Source organism: Ictidomys tridecemlineatus, chromosome 12 (genome assembly GCF_052094955.1).
Source record: "Ictidomys tridecemlineatus isolate mIctTri1 chromosome 12, mIctTri1.hap1, whole genome shotgun sequence".
Taxonomy (NCBI): domain Eukaryota; kingdom Metazoa; phylum Chordata; class Mammalia; order Rodentia; family Sciuridae; genus Ictidomys; species Ictidomys tridecemlineatus.
In genome coordinates, this window is record NC_135488.1 from 669,175 (window position 1) to 685,926 (window position 16,752).

The 16,752-nt window shown below is 36.4% G+C and overlaps 1 protein-coding gene and 1 long non-coding RNA gene across 3 annotated transcripts in view; one reads left to right on the forward strand and one right to left on the reverse strand.

Moving 5' to 3' along the window:
- Positions 1 to 12,396, reverse strand: part of LOC101974706 (uncharacterized) — a 48,789-nt gene extending 36,393 nt beyond the window's left edge. The window contains exon 1 of one of the 2 annotated variants that reach the window (XM_040270676.2): positions 12,216 to 12,396. In XM_040270676.2, coding sequence (XP_040126610.1) covers positions 12,216 to 12,218 — 3 coding nt within the window. In that variant the 5' untranslated portion in view covers positions 12,219 to 12,396. The remainder of the gene's footprint in view (positions 1 to 12,215) is intronic. The other variant, XM_005338462.5, reaches the window with a different exon arrangement.
- A 68-nt stretch (positions 12,397 to 12,464) lies between these two features.
- On the forward strand, positions 12,465 to 13,553 carry LOC144368969 (uncharacterized). The gene is made up of 3 exons (XR_013428375.1): positions 12,465 to 12,525; positions 13,134 to 13,199; positions 13,407 to 13,553. It is a non-coding gene; the product is annotated as an uncharacterized LOC144368969 (long non-coding RNA).
- The last annotated feature ends 3,199 nt before the right edge of the window (positions 13,554 to 16,752 follow it).

The window sequence follows — 16,752 nt, forward strand, 5'->3', positions numbered from 1 at the left end:
AATATTAATATAATAATATATTAGACTGTTTTTCTTCTCTTTTAGCATAAGAATTATAAGTGTTGTATTGCACAGTATAAATTCCACAATATAGTGTTATAATTTTTGTTCTATATCATCATAGGTTTCAAAGAAATTAAGAGAAAAATGTATTAATGAATGTTAAAGAGAATTCACATGAAGCTAGATAATATAATATTCTCACTTGTTTCACCCACAAGTATTGTAATCATCAGTGAAGAATGCCTACAGGAGATATTCCTACACTATTTGATCAATGACTTTGTATTGTGTATAAATCCCCTATATATTTAAAAAATATGTTTTAGTTGTAGATTAACATAATACCTTTATTTTATTATTTTTATGTGGTATTGAGAATCAAACCCAGTGCCTCACACATTCTAGGCAATCACTCTACCACTGAGCCACAACTCCAGCCCCAAACCGCCTGTATTTATTTGGAATTTTTCTCTAAGGATGATTTGTCCCTACTTTGTTTTCTTTCTACCTTCCTTATGTTTTATTGAATGTTAATTCATTGATATTTGCTTTACTTGGGTGAGAGCAAAGCAATGTGATTATTTATTCTGTGTCCCACATTTTTAAAGTTTGAGTCATGAAGGGACTTTTTAATATCTTTTTAAAAAATATATATTCAAAACTTTAATTTATTTTAAAAGAATTTTAGTATCTTCTAGCACAAGATATACTGGTTTGTGTTCCATACTGCAATTCCAAAATTTTACACTAAAACCAAATAGGGATTTTTTCACACAAGGGAGGCTGATTCAAAATTCATATAACCACATAATCCATCACACTAACAAGTTAGAGAATAAAGAATTGTTCATATCAACAGTTACAGAAAATTCCAAGGAAAGAAAAGGGAGAAAAAGGCATTCCGTTTAAGAAAGAAAAGGTAAAACTGGTTTTCCTTTTTTTACACAGATGGCATAATTATTTATGTAGAACATCAAAAAAATAAATCTAAAGGTCCTGAAACAAGATTATAGCAAATTTGCAGAATAAGAGATTAATACACAAGTCAATTGTTTTTCTGTGTATCTGTGAAAACTTGGATTTGAAATGAAAAACACAATACCACTTTCAGAACACCAAGAAAAAAAAAAAACATGAATCTGACAAGTTGGTATAACAAAATATCCAAATTTCTGGAAAAATAACTAATTAAGGGGCTGGGGTTGTGGCCCAGAGGTAGATGCTCGCCTAGCATGCAAGAGGCACTAGGTTCGATCCTCAGCACCACATAAATATAAAACAAAGATATTGTGTCCACCTAAAAAAAATTAAGAATAAATATTAAAAAAATAACTAAGATATAAATAAATGGTAAGTTAGCCTTCATAGATAAGAAGATTCAATATTAAGATATCAATTACCTCCGATTATAATAAATGAATTGAATATAATTATGATAAAAATCTTTATAAGCTGTTTCACAAATACCAAGAAACTTGATCCTAAAGGCTATATGGAAAAGCAAAGCATGCAGAATGGTCAACAATACTGTAGAAGAAACTTACAGGATGGACACATCTGGCTTTAAGGTTCACTATGAAGTCACAGTCATCAACACAGTGATATATTTGGTGAGGAGTATACAACAGATTGGTGGAACAGACTGAAAACCTAGAAATAACTTAAAACAAACATAACTGTTCATTCACAAGAGATAGCAGGAATTTCAGTGGAGAAAATATAGTCTTCAGGGGCAGGGATGTGGCTCAAGCAGTAGCCCGCTTGCCTGGCATGCGTGCAGCCCGGATTCGATTCTCTGCACCACATACAAACAGAGATGTTGTGTCTGCCAAAATCTAAAAAATAAAATACTAAAAATTCTCTCTCTCTCTTAAAAAAAAAAAAATAGTTTTCACAACAAATGTATGAATACCTTGAATTATGATATATTGATATGATTTATGCATCTGTATCTACATTTGCTTATATATGTACAGATTTTATATATGTATAATTTACACATACATATATAGTACTACATAATTGCATAGTTTAAACATATTTTCTAAACAGAACTTCATACAAAGAGACATATTAATGAATTATATATAATGAATTACATATAAATAAGTCATTAATTATGCAATGATGTATAATATGATTATATATAATTTATACATAAATATAGAATATTCTATAAGGGTTTTTTTACCCACACACAATTAAAACAATAGTGTTTTCTGGACCCATTGTAGTTAAGTGGTGCAGTACTTATTTAGCTTGTGCAAAAACCCTGTGTTTGATTACCAACAGGGCAAAATCTATAATACTCTAAAAAATAGAAATTAAAAAAAGACTATTCTTTTTCTTTCATTTTTTGTAGTGATGGGAATTAAACCTGGGTTCTTGTACATGCCAAGCAACTTCTCTACCACTGAGCCACATTCCAGGCACAAATCTATATTTGTATATATATAATCTTTTTGTAAGATCATCTAATACCACTCTTTCTCATATTTATTCTATATCATTTGTTATTGTTAAAATGACCTTTTTTCATATCTTAAGTAACATTCTATTATCCTTACTATTATGATTATTTTCTTGACATAGGCTGAGAATTCTGCGTGGCCAACCACAACCTTGTAGGGCTTCATGCATGTGCATTGTAGTGCTGCCTGTTTACTTCATCTAGGGTCTACCCTTGGTCTCCCTGCACCTCAGTGTGCTCAACCTCACCAGATGCTCAGGTCCCTGGCCACCTCAGCCTACTGGCTCCTGCCTTGGCTCTCCTACCTGCACCAGGGCAAAGGGCCTATGGCTGCATCTAGCACACTAGACACAAGACTATGTGGGGGAATAACAAGAATCCATCTTCTTCTCATAGCCATGTTTTCATAGAGAAGCAACTGAGCAAAGGGATACTCAGCTGCATGAGAAGGGAGCCACATGCCACTCAACATGAGACAGAACAAACCCTGAGAACAAAGAACTTGAGCATAAAGAAGACCCAGGGGGGCTGGGGATGTGGCTCAAGTGGTAGCGCGCTGGCCTGGCATGCGTGCGGCCCGGGTTCGATCCTCAGCACCACATAGAAACAAGGATGTTGTGTCCACTGAAAACCAAAAAGTAAATATTAAAAGTTCTCTCTCTCCCCTCTCCTCCCTCCCTCCCTCCCTCCCTCCCTCCCTCTCTCTCTCTCTCTCTCTCTCTCAAAAAAAAAAAAAAAGGTTTAAAAAAATAATAAATAAATAAATAAGACCCAGGGTGTAAATGTACACACTGACTAAAGCTCCAACATACATAGACTTTATACTTGTTCATTTTATTTCCAATTCTCTCTTAAAATCCAATATCTGCAATGTTGCCAGAATGGTTATCTCCAATACATTGTAAGTATATGAAATCAAAATCAGCCCTAGGTTCTTAACAGAAAAATCTGACCTCACCTTCTTTAGCCTCAATTTTGGTTTCTGTTGTAAAATGACAACTTGGTGTTTCAAACAATAGAAATGTGATTTTTTTTTTTAAAGGTCTACAGAACTGTGATGTTAAACTAGCCAAGGAATTACACTCTCCTGAGGCCAGGCAACATGGATTTCATCTAGTTCATTATATAGTTCCACAAAGCCTAAGAATAATAATATAGAGTAAAAAACAAGTGTTTGGTCAGTTTCAGCTATTTTTTTTTTTTTTGCTTGTTTGTTAGTTGATACTGAGGTTTGATCCCAGAGTTACTTAACCACTGAGCCACATCTCCAGCCCTTTTAATTTTTTTTTTTTTAACTTTGAGACAGGGTCTCACTAAGTTTTCAGGGCCTCACTGAGTTGCTGAGGCTGGCCTTGAACTTATGGTCCTCCTTCCTATGTCTCCCTTGTTGCTGGGATTACAGGTATGTGCAACATGCCTGGCTTTCAGCTATGTTTTGAATCAAGTCTAAACTGCTAAAGTCAGTGGTAAAGTTAGACATTCTATAAATGTCTCCCTAAAGCAAACGTTAATGTCTTAATGTGTGAAAATAACTAAAGCAACACAATGAAATAGAAGAAAACAGAAAAGTAGTGAATTCAATAAAGAAGGAAATAGTCCAGGCCTGGTGGTGCATATCTGTAATTCTGTTGACTTGGGAGGCTGAACTCAAACGTTTGCAGGGACAAGTCCATTGGGTCAACTTAGCTCGACCCTGTTTCAAAATTAAAAACTTTTTAAAGGACTGGAGATGTAGCTGGTGGTAGAGTATATCTGGGTTTAATGCCAGAACCAAAAGTGAACATGGAATAAATATGATTTTTAAAACAGAGAAAAAGATGTTCAACCATGTTAAACACTTAACAGAAACTAGTGTAGGGAGATCATCACTAATCTAGTTCTAAAATAAATCTAAAATAGAAAACATGTGAGTGTGTGTGTGTATATATATATATATATATATATATATATATATACACACACATACATACATACACACACAAATATATATTTATGTTTTAGTTGTAGTTAGACATATACCTTTTTAAAATATATATATATATATATATATATTTTTAATTGTAGTTGGACACAATACCTTTATTTTATTTATTTATTTTTATGCGGTGCTAAGGATTGAACTCAGGGCCTCACATGAGCTAGGCAAGTGCTCTACCACTAAGTCACAACCCCAGCCCCAGAAAACATATATTTTAAAATAATCAGTTTCTCAGTAAAGTTGGCAGATGCAGAAAGCCAACAAAAAAAGTTTGCTCTGACATACTGAACAAGAAAAAAGTGAATAAACCGCAAATAAATATTCTTTTTTCCTGACTGCAACAGAAGACAGATATCAGAAGGCAGAAAACTAACCTGGCCCTGAGCTAAGGCAGACATGCAACCATATGTGGTCAGGGAGAAAGGTGGAGGGTTTAGTTTGTCAGAGGAAAGTTGTCATAAAGGTGAGACCAGAGAGAGTTCTGGAATGCAGGGACTAGAAAGCTCTTCCTTATGTGGGAAGGAGCACTTCTTAGACATGTGACTCTGCCCTTGTTGCCACTGCACTATCAGGAACCTGAGCTTTCTCAGTCCATCTTTTCATTGTCCAATTTATTCCTAGTATACCACCCCTAGCAATTTGATTTAAATATCGCATCAAGTATATTAATGTAAAGATCTTTATTCCAGGCTTGCGGCCATGAAACAGTCTGTATGCAGTACAAGACACAAGAGAATGTCAAACACACACACACAGGCACAGAAAGCTGAGACTCACTGAGGCCAATACTTTACCTCCTCACAGGAGATGTGGGTGACAATCAAATTATAAACAAGAGGCAATGTGGTGAAGACCTTTTGTAGCTAAGAGAAGTAAGAGTAATGTGAGGCTCTCAGGTATTTTTGGAATTCAGCCAATGGTAAAAAATACATTTTGTATGAAATCCAAGTACACACCTAAACTCATTGAAAAATTGAAATTAAAAAAAAAACCTTATACTCACAAAATGTTGTGGTCTCTGATGTATTATTTTACATCATATTCTCTTCAACTAATAAGTAAATCCATGAAGGTCAACTGAATTTACTCTGCCTGTAAATTTTAAAATATTTTCTTAGAAGACTAATCTATTTTACTGGCCAGCCCAGTCCTTGATGCTGGACTCAACAAGCCTTCCATCTCTCCTCTGGAATGTGTTGGGATGGGCAATATGACATTTTCCCTTGAGAAACCTCCCAATCTGAGTATTTCATGTTTGTTTCCAAATATATCTCTTAAGTTCTATGGCTGACAAATATTGCAAACCTACAAATAGCTCTAATATTTAGGATAAATTTGCATTTGATCTGTGTGAGAATTTAGTTCGGAAGCCAATCTTATTTTGGAGGTCACAGAAGGGAGTTCTCTGTTACATCTCATATTTTTTGTTTTGTTTTTGTTTGGTTTTTTTTCTAGTAACATTATTTTAATATTGCTGCTGAAGCTATTTTTCCTCAACACATCTTAGGTATTTTTATTGCATTTCTCATGCAACACTTAGGAAATGATGACGTTCACAGTTGAAGAAAATCCCCAGAGGATGCATCTGAGGTCATTGCTGTCCATTGAGCCCACAGGCTTCTTGACAAGTAATTATCAATTGTGAGCAGAACCCTGAGCTCCTGGAATATAATTTTGCTCATTTTTAAATTAAAAATAAGTACTCATACTTTACAAATTTGTGAAAATAAAATGATATGTGTATATGTGAGTCCTAATACAGCAGGTAAGTGATGATGGACCCACAGCTGCATCCACTAGGCTACTTGTCTTATAATTCAAGAGAGAAAATTTATGGGCTGGGGATGTGGCATGCGTGCGGTCCAGGTTCGATCCTCAGCACCACCTACAAACAAAGATGTGTCCGCCGAAAAACTAAAAAATAAAGATTAAAAAATTCTCTCTCTTTAAAAAAAAGAAAGAAAATTTACACTTCTGTTCTTTCTTTGCTGTAAAGAACACTTGAGCGGTATACATTAAAACAGAAAGGTAGTTTCTGTAGTTACAAATAATGCACAAGTATGGACAACAGAGTGGACAGGGAGACAAGGAGGGCACAAAGGGGGGTTATGTATGTTCATTAATGTTCTGGTTCCTTATGGGTGTGTGTGTGTTTGTGCGTGCGTGCCAGGGATGGTGCTTAACCACTGAGTCACATCCCCTCCCCTTTTTATTTTTTCAAACAGGGTCTCACTAAATTGCTTAGGGCCTCTCTAAGCTGGGAGGCTAGCTTTGAATTCCTGACTCATACTCCCAACTCACTGGGATTACAGGCATGTGCTACCATGTACAGGAACATTCTGATTCTTTTTTTTTTTTTTTTTTGAGAGAGAGAGAGAGAGAATATGAATATGAATATTTTTCAGTTATCGGTTGACACAACATCTTTATTTTATTTTTATGTGGCGCTGAGGATCGAACCCAGGCCCCGCGCATGCCAGGCGAGCTCGGTTACCACTTTAGCTACATCCCCAGTCCAACGTTCTAATTCTTAATGGAGACCCTAGCTACAAGGTGTGTCCCCTTTGTGATAATTCATTGATCTATATAATTTTAAAACTAATCCTATTTTTACTTTGCCCAATAAGATCAAAATTAGTTTTAAAAAGTGGTGAAGAGCAGAAAGGAAGGATTTTTAAAAAGGACCAAGGAACAATTTAGGGTTATGGACACATTAATTATGATGAATGTGGTGATGGTTTCATGAAAGGATATATATGCAAAAGATAAAAGTATATACCTGAAATATGTACAGGTTATTATATGTCAATTATACCATAAGAAAGCTAAAAAAATTGTATGCATCTAAAGCTGAAGTAAGAAAGGAAACACACATTCTTCAATAGTTAAACTAATAAAGAGCCTAAGAATTAAACTAATAAAGAGCCTAAGAATTCATTAACTAATAATCAGTCTCAATAATTTGGAAAAGGCAAATTTTATGAAAAGGAGAGTATAGAAAGACAGCCTTAGGCAAAAGAGCAAAATTTAAACATATTGAAAGTGAACACATGCACAGAGTTGTCAGCAACGTCAAATTTTCATGCTTTTATTTTACTATTTTATTTTTTTAAATATATTTTTAGTTGTAGATAGACACAATACTTTTATTTATCTATCTTCTATTTATTTATTTATTTATTTTATGTGGTGCTGAGAATTGAACCCATTGTCTCACATATGTTAGGCATGTGCTCTAACACTAAGCTACAGCCCCATCCCCAAATTTTCATGCTTTTAAAAGACAAATAAAATTTAAAGAACTCAGGTTAAACTTCAGAAAAAAAATTATGTATCAATTATACATATATATCTAATATATATTTATATATTTTTTCAAGGCTGCCTCATCTAATGTTGATATACTTTCTGGGAAACACTGTGAGTCATTGTAATTCATGTGTATGCATGCTTTAAAAGGAAATATGTAGACTGGGGTTGTGGCTCAGTGATAGAGTGCTTACCTAGCATGTATGAGGTACTGAGTTTGATCTTCAATGCCACATAAAAATAAAATAAAAGTAAAGGTACTATGTTCATCTACAACTAAAAAATGAAATATGTAAAATTATTACAAAATTTAAATTTATGGAAGCAAACAAAAACCTCAGTCATATCATGTGTAGATGATAATGCTGTAAATCACTGTAAAGTAATTTTTTATTTTGCATTCATCACACAGAGCACTGATACCTACATGGTACACTACTACATACCTAGGTTATATGTGATAACTGTCACTGTACATGCGGTCTATCACCAACCAAAGGGTCATTGTGCCACACATGGCTGTATGCTATAACGTTACAGCAGTCAATGTACACCTCATAAAAGATGAATAAATAGACCTGTTGATCTAAAGACAGAACCTTTAAAGAGACACTTGCAATTTAGACAATGATAAGTTACAAGAGTTTGCACTGCAGGAAAGTAGAAAAATGGCATCATTTCCAAAGAAAGCTGCTGGGAAAATGGGGTATCTGTGTGACTGATAATAAATGCAATTGTAGCCTTTCCTCATATCACATGATAAATCATTGTTCTCTGACACTTAAATACAAAAGCAAATCAAAATATTCAAAAATTATTATAACAAAAGGAGTTACAGCGTGGACACGGTGGTACACATCTATAATACCAGCTTTCCTGGAAAGCTAGGACAGGAAGATAGAAATTTCTATGGCAGCCTGGGCAACTTGGTGAGACCCTGTCTTATTATACGTCAATTATACTACAATAAAGCTATAAAAATTATATGCATCTAAATATATAAATTTCAAATAGGGTTGAAATGTAGCTCAATGGTAGCACTCCTTTGGTTCTAATCCTAAGAACCAAAACAAGGGAGTTATTTTCAAAGTTATACAAAACAACATGTTAAAAAATAATAAAATTGGGCATCATTAAAATAAAAATTTTATTTATCAAATGCTACCATTAAAAGGTAAAAAGAGAAGTGACACAGTGGATGAAAATAATTCCATCACATATAACCAAACATTTTTAGTAGGAAAGAAAAAGACAGGACACCAAAAAAAAAAAAAAAAAAAAAAAGCAGATATCTCAATAGTTAATACTGATAAAAAGGCTCCAAAAATCTTAAGGAATCTTAGAGTAATGTAAAAAAAAAAAAAAAAAAAAAAAAAATCTTAGAGAAATGTAAAAAAAAAAAAGTCACATCAGCTAGATAAAATTAAACAATAATAAAAAAACATATGGAATAAATGGATTATGAACTAAAGAGAAAATGTAATTTGTACTTACAGAAACTGGCTATGAAGATACATGATACACCATCAGCACAGTGCATGTGTGAACCATAAAAACATGTGAGGACCCAGCAATTCTGGTCAAAACAATTGAAATCTAGAGGGAGGGGAAAGTTTTCTCTGGTTTGCATCTTAGGAATAAATAATAAAGTGGGGAAAAATGATTTCTAGGACCGAGCCACATTTTTGGTCACATTACATTCAGTTTAACTACAGAAAACATCAGATAAGTATTTAGAGAGCTGTCTCATCCATGTGATACTTCATGTGTATGCATGCTTTCAAAGGAAATATTTATAATTTACCAAAAAATTAAAATTTACAAAAGCAAATAAAAGACTCAATCACACACATAATGTGTAGATGATAAAACTCATCCTTCTACAGATTATCATTTTCCTCACAGTTAATTTCCAACATTATCCATCAAAATTTCAGCATGCTTTCCTTTTAGTGAAAGAAAGGACAAAACACCCTACAATTCATCTGTAAAATACATACAAAATTAGCCAAAACCCCCTCTGATTTCTAAGAGCAAAACAAGTAGTTGTCATTACTTGACACTAATATATATTTTGAAACTCTAATTGTGCATTAATAGTGACTAAGGATTCATAATAAAAACAAAACCCAAAGCTGAATCCACATGTATGTAAATTTTCTATTGTCAAGAGCAACAGAAAGGCCAAATACCAATCCAAAACTTATCAAGAATTACATCAGTTTGAAAGGATGACCAATCCAATCTAAAACTAGGTGCTGGGGCTGGGAGCACACAGATAACTGGTAGAGTGTGCATGCAGAATATGCAAGGTCTGGGTTTAAACCCCAGCACCACAATAAAAGGCAGATGTTAATGGAGGATAATGTTGGAAATTCAGCAGAATAGAAGACTCCTGCCTTTCTCTATGGATACACTGTTTCCATAAATATCTACATGTTCAAGACCTTAGACAAAGTCAGGTCACAAATGAGTTGAGACACTTAGGAGAGGAAGATTGGGACCATATATATATATCTGAACTCTAAAGTTTTCTCTGGTTTGCATCTTATTTACCTAGTGCTGAGAGAGGAAGGGACCTCATACATATATACAAGTATCAAGACCACTTTCATGAGTGGTCTGGGACCAGGGATGACAATTAGTTAAATCTTGAAGGTTTCAGTTTATCCATAGACTTGACTCTCCATCTGCCAGCATACTCTGCCAACTGCTCGTCTAGCCAGAATTATAAAGTTAAAAAGGAATAGGCTCCCACTAGCAGCCTGAGTGGGAATTTGGCACTTCCTGAGCTCTCTCCCACAGTTCACTCTAGTAATAACTCCAATTCTTCTTAGAAGGAGTCTGTCCAGCACTGTGAGCCTCAACTTCAACACGTTTTCTTCCTGGGTTTTCATCCTAATCTTCTGTGAGCAAAGGTAACTGAACATGTGTAAATCTCCATAGATCATAAATAAGTGGTTTTACTTTGGTATGCAAGTACTCCTTAGGGCCACAATCCCCACTAGTAGTGAAGAAAAGGGGTTAAAAACCACAGATCTCAGAAAAAGTCACAGCACACTCTTCTAGTGGCAACTTGACAGACTGGATTCTAAATTGCATTAGGGACTTAATGCACCAATCAATAGCAGACCTCCTGCAGCCTGAACAGTGTTGTTAAAGTGGCTATTATCAAAAAGTTGCAGGATAACAAGTGCTTCAGAGTACACACATATGAGGAAAACAAAACCCTTATAGAATGTTGCTTAGAATATAAATCTTGTACAGTATTTTAAATAGCATAAATATTCTTCAAAAAACTAAAAATAGAGCTACCATATAATTCAGTAACAATAATTCTGGGTACATATCTAAAGGGATTGGAATCAGTAAGTCAAAGAAATGACTGTACTCTCATTTTCATTGAAGTGCTATTCACAGTAGCTAATAAAAGAAACAATTGAAATGCCTTTTAGATGAAAGAAAGATCAGGACAGGACATTCAATTATTTTCTGATAAGCTTCACCCTCACAATTCCAGCTATTCTCTAGGAGCACAAGACCCAGGGAATGTGTACACTAGACACTCCAGGAGGATTTAGACAGGAGGTTGTGGCACTTTGTGTCAGGTATTTATGAAATCCAGGGCCAAGAAAAGATGGGAGGATGGAGTGTGGACACTTCACACAATGAAGTCTACAGAGGAGAATCTCAACTCAAAAAAAAATAGTGGTAAGTTTTTGTGCTTAGGAAAGAGAAAGGGAAAAGCACACACATTTTTCCCCCAAATGCTCAAGCAATTTTCTGCTCTTCTCTCATAAAATTAAAAAAAAAAAAAACCCTCAAAACAGAACACAAAATCTTTAAAAAGTGCCATTCAATACTTGGAGAAAAATGTGTCCATTTAAAATGTAGCATGGGAAACAAATAGTTCACAACCTAGAGAGGGGAATTCGGCACTGCCATGCAGACAGGGAGCTGGAAACCTAGGAGTTTATCTATAACTTAGGCATTTAAAAAGAGCCAGGCTACAGGACAGGCTCCTCTGGGTTGGACGTGCCGTTTCCCGCACATTCGGGAGGCCCAGAAAGTGGGGAAGCTGGGGGTCCCCGCATACCCCAGCTATTCTCACGCAGGAACACCACGCACAGAGGTGGACCCTTCCTGAGGATGGTCCCTGGTCTCACCGCACAGCTGGGGCGAAGTCGGGGTGCTGGCAGGCTGCTGCCCAGACAGGGCTTCAGTCAGGGCCGAGGCGACCACGCAGTGACCCGAGAGGGGGCTGGGTTCCCGCCGCGGCGGACCTGCGCTCGGCTAGGACGGCCAGGGTGGCTGAGGGCGGCGCTGCCCCGAGGAGGACTGGGGGCTGCAGACTGGAGAGGATCGGCCGTCCCACCCACCGTTTCAGGTTCCCGCCGCGCCAGTCCTGCCAGTTCCACGCAGCGCCCGGGCTCCAGACGCCCCCCGCTCACTCACCATTACCCGGCGATCGGGAGCGCAGCGCTCTCCGCAGCGCCTCGGTAGTAGAGCGACGCGGACCGCAGGACATAGGACAACGAAGCTGCAAGTGGACCGGAAGAATGGTGGGCTCCAAGAACAGCGGCGCTAGATGGCAGAAATCCGTCCCCTCGTCACGGGCTCTGAGCTGGATTGGACAGATCTCACCCACTTGCCCCTGATTGGACAGGACTTCAGGGCCAGCCCCCTCGAACGCAGCCCAGTGAGCCAACGCTCTGAGTGACAGTAGTTTGCACCCAACCAAGGATGAATGAGAACAGAGCGACAGGTTCTTGGCTCCTGTTTTTTTTGTTGTTGTTGTTATTGTTGTTGTTTTGTTTGTTTGTTTGTTTTTTGTGGGTTGGTTGGTTTGTTTTCCTCCAGTATTAGCGATATAACCCAGGGACTCTCTATCCCTCATTTACATCCCCAGTCCTTTTATACTTTTATATTCATATTCTCTCTCTCTCTCTCTCTCTCTCTCTCTCTCTCTCTCTCTCTCTCTCTCTCTCTCTCTCTCTCTCTCTCTCTCTCTCTCTCTCTCTCTCTCTCTCCTCTCTCTCTCTCTCTCTCATTTTGAAATGAGGTTTTTCCTGTATCCCAAGGTGGCCTCTAACTTGGAATGGCCTCTACATTGGATTTCTGTTGTGCTCCACCATGACTCACTATTTTCTTTTTCTTTTGAGGATCTATATATTGAACCCAGAAATTCAAACTGCAGATGTTTTAAGACACGACTTCCTCTGAGTAGCGGAATCTATCCTATCCAGGAAGATATGTGCATTGAACCCTGTCTCATATCAACCTTAATTATATGTTTATATATTATTCATGAATATAAAAGATTAGCAATTACTTTAATTTTTAAAATACTTTTCTGCTCTCTGGTCTTATCAGGAAGTATCTTGATCTCTGAACTGGGAAACAATACCCTAAAGCAGCAATATCGGAGTCAAGCAAAATGTGAGTCACAAGTGTAATCTCAGCGGCTTGGGAGGCTGAGGCAGGAGGATGGCAGATTCAAATAGCCTCAGCAACTAAGAGAGGCCCTAAGCAATATATGCAGAATATTATCAAATATGACCAATATAAAATTATTAATTATTTATATTTTTGGAGCTGTATCTTGAAAACTCACTCTTTTTTATTTCAACACATCTCAATTCACAGTGGTCACACTCCAGCTTGCAGAGCTATGGCTCCCCTGACTTCAGCACCACAGGAAAAGAATAAAACTTCTTAGTAATATTTCTCCTTGGTCAAAAGCCCAGGAAAGACTACCTTCAGAAAGAGCAAGGAGCTCCTACCAACAAGTATTCAAAGTAGGCCACTATTTCTCCCACTATTTCTCATTTGATGCTGGGCACAAAGCCATTTTCCTTTCCTATATCACAGTAAACAAAGGAAGGTGGGTGTCCAGGGAGGTGGGGGGTCACATGAATTTAGATCTCTTCAGTTAAGCTCTATTTAAAGAAGATAAAGGAACATATGATTTTGAAATTTGACCTAATGGCCAGGCTGTGAAATCTGTTTCCTTCTGTGGGATGGACACTATGAGAGTTTAGCACCAATATATGCCTGCATATATTTCTGTATAATTCAACACTATCTAATGAGAGATCTAACTTTTAAGGTAGGAGAAAAGAAAATCAGCACATGTATGGCACCTCTTATTTGCTGAATAACATTAAGTCACATGTGATTTAATCTTGGCATTAAGATAGTGAATATATTAGTTATAAATCACTGGATATAAATACTTTAAAGTGTATTAGCTCATGATTTGGGCTGGTCATCTAGGCTAGACTCAGCTGGGGTCTGAATGCTGCATATAGTTAGCTGATTTTTTATAAGATTGCTGGACTTCAGAGGGTGGGCTGGCTATCAACTGGAGCACCTTGGTCCTCCTCCTCATGATATTTCATCCTCCAAAAAGCTAATGTGGGCTTCATCTCATGGAGATGACAGGGTATGAAAGCAAAAGCAAAACCATTCAAGGAATTTTGATCTTATCTATCCAATTAATACACTTTCATGATCACAGCTCTCGATAGGCCATAGAAAATAAGAAAAGCTCAGATTCAAGGTTTGGGAAAGAGATTCTGAGTTTTGACAAGAGTAGGAGTAGGAGCACATCATCAAGTTTGTGGATACAGATAAGACTGAAGAATTGCCTATACTTTGATCCTCAGTATCATTCTGCATTTTCTTATAAGTGTGGTTCATATAACTGTTTAACATAAAGGAACATGTCTAAAGTCCCACAATTATTAAGGAGTTGGGCTGAGATTTGGGGTCCACTTTGCCTGATTCCAAAATCAAAATGCCTCCACTAAACCATATGACCTATCCTTTTCTTATAATGTAAGTGTTGGATAGTGACACTTACTTAGAACATCAGCACTAGATCAACACCCCAGTGCTCTTCTCCAGTGGGAATAATTCCTTGAGTGAATGCCTCTGGAGCTTCTGGGAAGTTCTTGGAAAATTTTTGGGAAGTGACTAAGCATTGAATTAAGAAAACTAAGAAACAACAATATATTATATTTCCTATGACAAGAAAAATTTTAAAACAGGTATCATGCACCCACAAGCATGGTGATAAAAAGCACACTATGGAAATTGCAAAGAGAAGCCTCATCTGTATCACAACAATGCTAAAAATGAACAACTTAAAACATCAAATAGGAAAGAATATGATGTCATAGAGTAAGACAGTGTTTTTAAAAAATAAAAATATTTTATTTTTAAAATATAGAGCATAGATCAAAGAACTTGCTAAATCTCCAAGTGAAAACATCACCTGGGAACATGTCTTCACAAAGAACTGTGAAGGCCAATGTGGCTAGCTTCAGCTCAGAGGGTTTGTAGTAGTCTCCAACTGGGAGGGGATTGCAGGAAGGTAACACCTATGTATTGATGGAACACACTCTGAGGCTTAAGTGCAAGGAATTAATCTAAATATGTTTGCAGGGGATTATCTCCAAATATGAGCTATGGAGAAAACATCACAAAGAATGAAAGCAATGTATAACACAGACACACACACACACACACACACACACACACAGATAAATTTGAATAAGATACTGATAGAAGCCGGTAGTACATAGGAATTACATATAAAGAAAGGTTAAAAAAAAGACAAGGGTGTTTTAAGAGAAAAATGAATTCATAACCGTGATGCATGAAGCAACACAAGAGTGAGTTAGTTCATTTAGGTCACCATGATGGTCACTGGTGGAGATGGAAACTGAGTGCCATCTATCTACTTCCAGAGGTCACATTCATCCTCAAGATACTGATTCTTGAAACCCTGTGCCCCTTCTGGAAAACCATTGGTTTTTCATGTCGATTTTGTAACCTGTGAATTTGCTGAATTTGTTAGCTCCAGCAGTGTTCTTGTGGAGTTTTTGAACCTTCTATGTATGCAATCATGTCATCAATAGTGATGATTTTATTTTTCCTTTCCCATTTTTATCCTTTTATTTCCTTCTCTTTCTAACACACACTGGTTATAAGTTCTAATGCTGTATTAAACAGGAGTGGTGAGAATGGACATCCTTATCTTGTTCCAGACTTTAAAGGAAATGCTTTGTATTTTTCCTTATTCACTATGATGATGGCTTTGGGGTTTTCACAGATAGCCTGTATGATGCTGACGTAAGTTTCTTCTTCCCCTAGTTTCTCTAGTGTTTTAAACATGAATAGGTGCTGGACTTTGTCAAATGCTGTTTCTTCATCTATTGACATAACTATATGCTTTGTGTCCTTAATTCTCTTTATGTGGTAAATTACCTTTATTGACTTGCATATGTTAAACTATCTTTGCATCCCAGGTATGAAACCCAGAAGATTGATGTACAATCTTCTTAATATTGAATATGATTGAACAATACACTTTTAGGTGATGAATAGATAATAGAAGAAAACTAGGAAGAAACTTTTAAAATTCTTAGACTCAAACAAAAATAGTGATAAAACATACCAGAAACCACGGGGAAATATGAAAGCTTTTCTAAGAAGACAGTTTATAGCTTTGAGTGCCCACCTGAGAAAATCAGATAGATCCTATATAAAGGATGCACCTCAAGGCTCTTACAAACAAAAACAAAATGAGTTCCAAAATCAGTTGATTATGACTTGTCAATATTTTATTAAGGGTTTTGCATCTAATTTCATCAGGGATATTGGTTTATAGTTTTCTTTCCTTGATGTATCTTTATCTGGTTTTGGTATCAGGATGATACTAGTTTTATAGAATTAATTTGATGAATTTTACCCCTTTCTATTTAATGGAATTATTTGGGGAGAGTTGGCATGATATCTTCTTTGATGGTCTGGTGTGGAATTCAGTTGAGAATCTATTTGGACCTTGGTTTTTCTTGGTGGAACAGTTTTTATTACTGCTTATATTTCATTGCTTCTAATTGTTTTGTTTAGTTTTTCTAAAACTTCTTGATTAAATTTCAGCAAGTTATGTATGTCTAGAGATGTATCCATTTCCTCTAGGTGT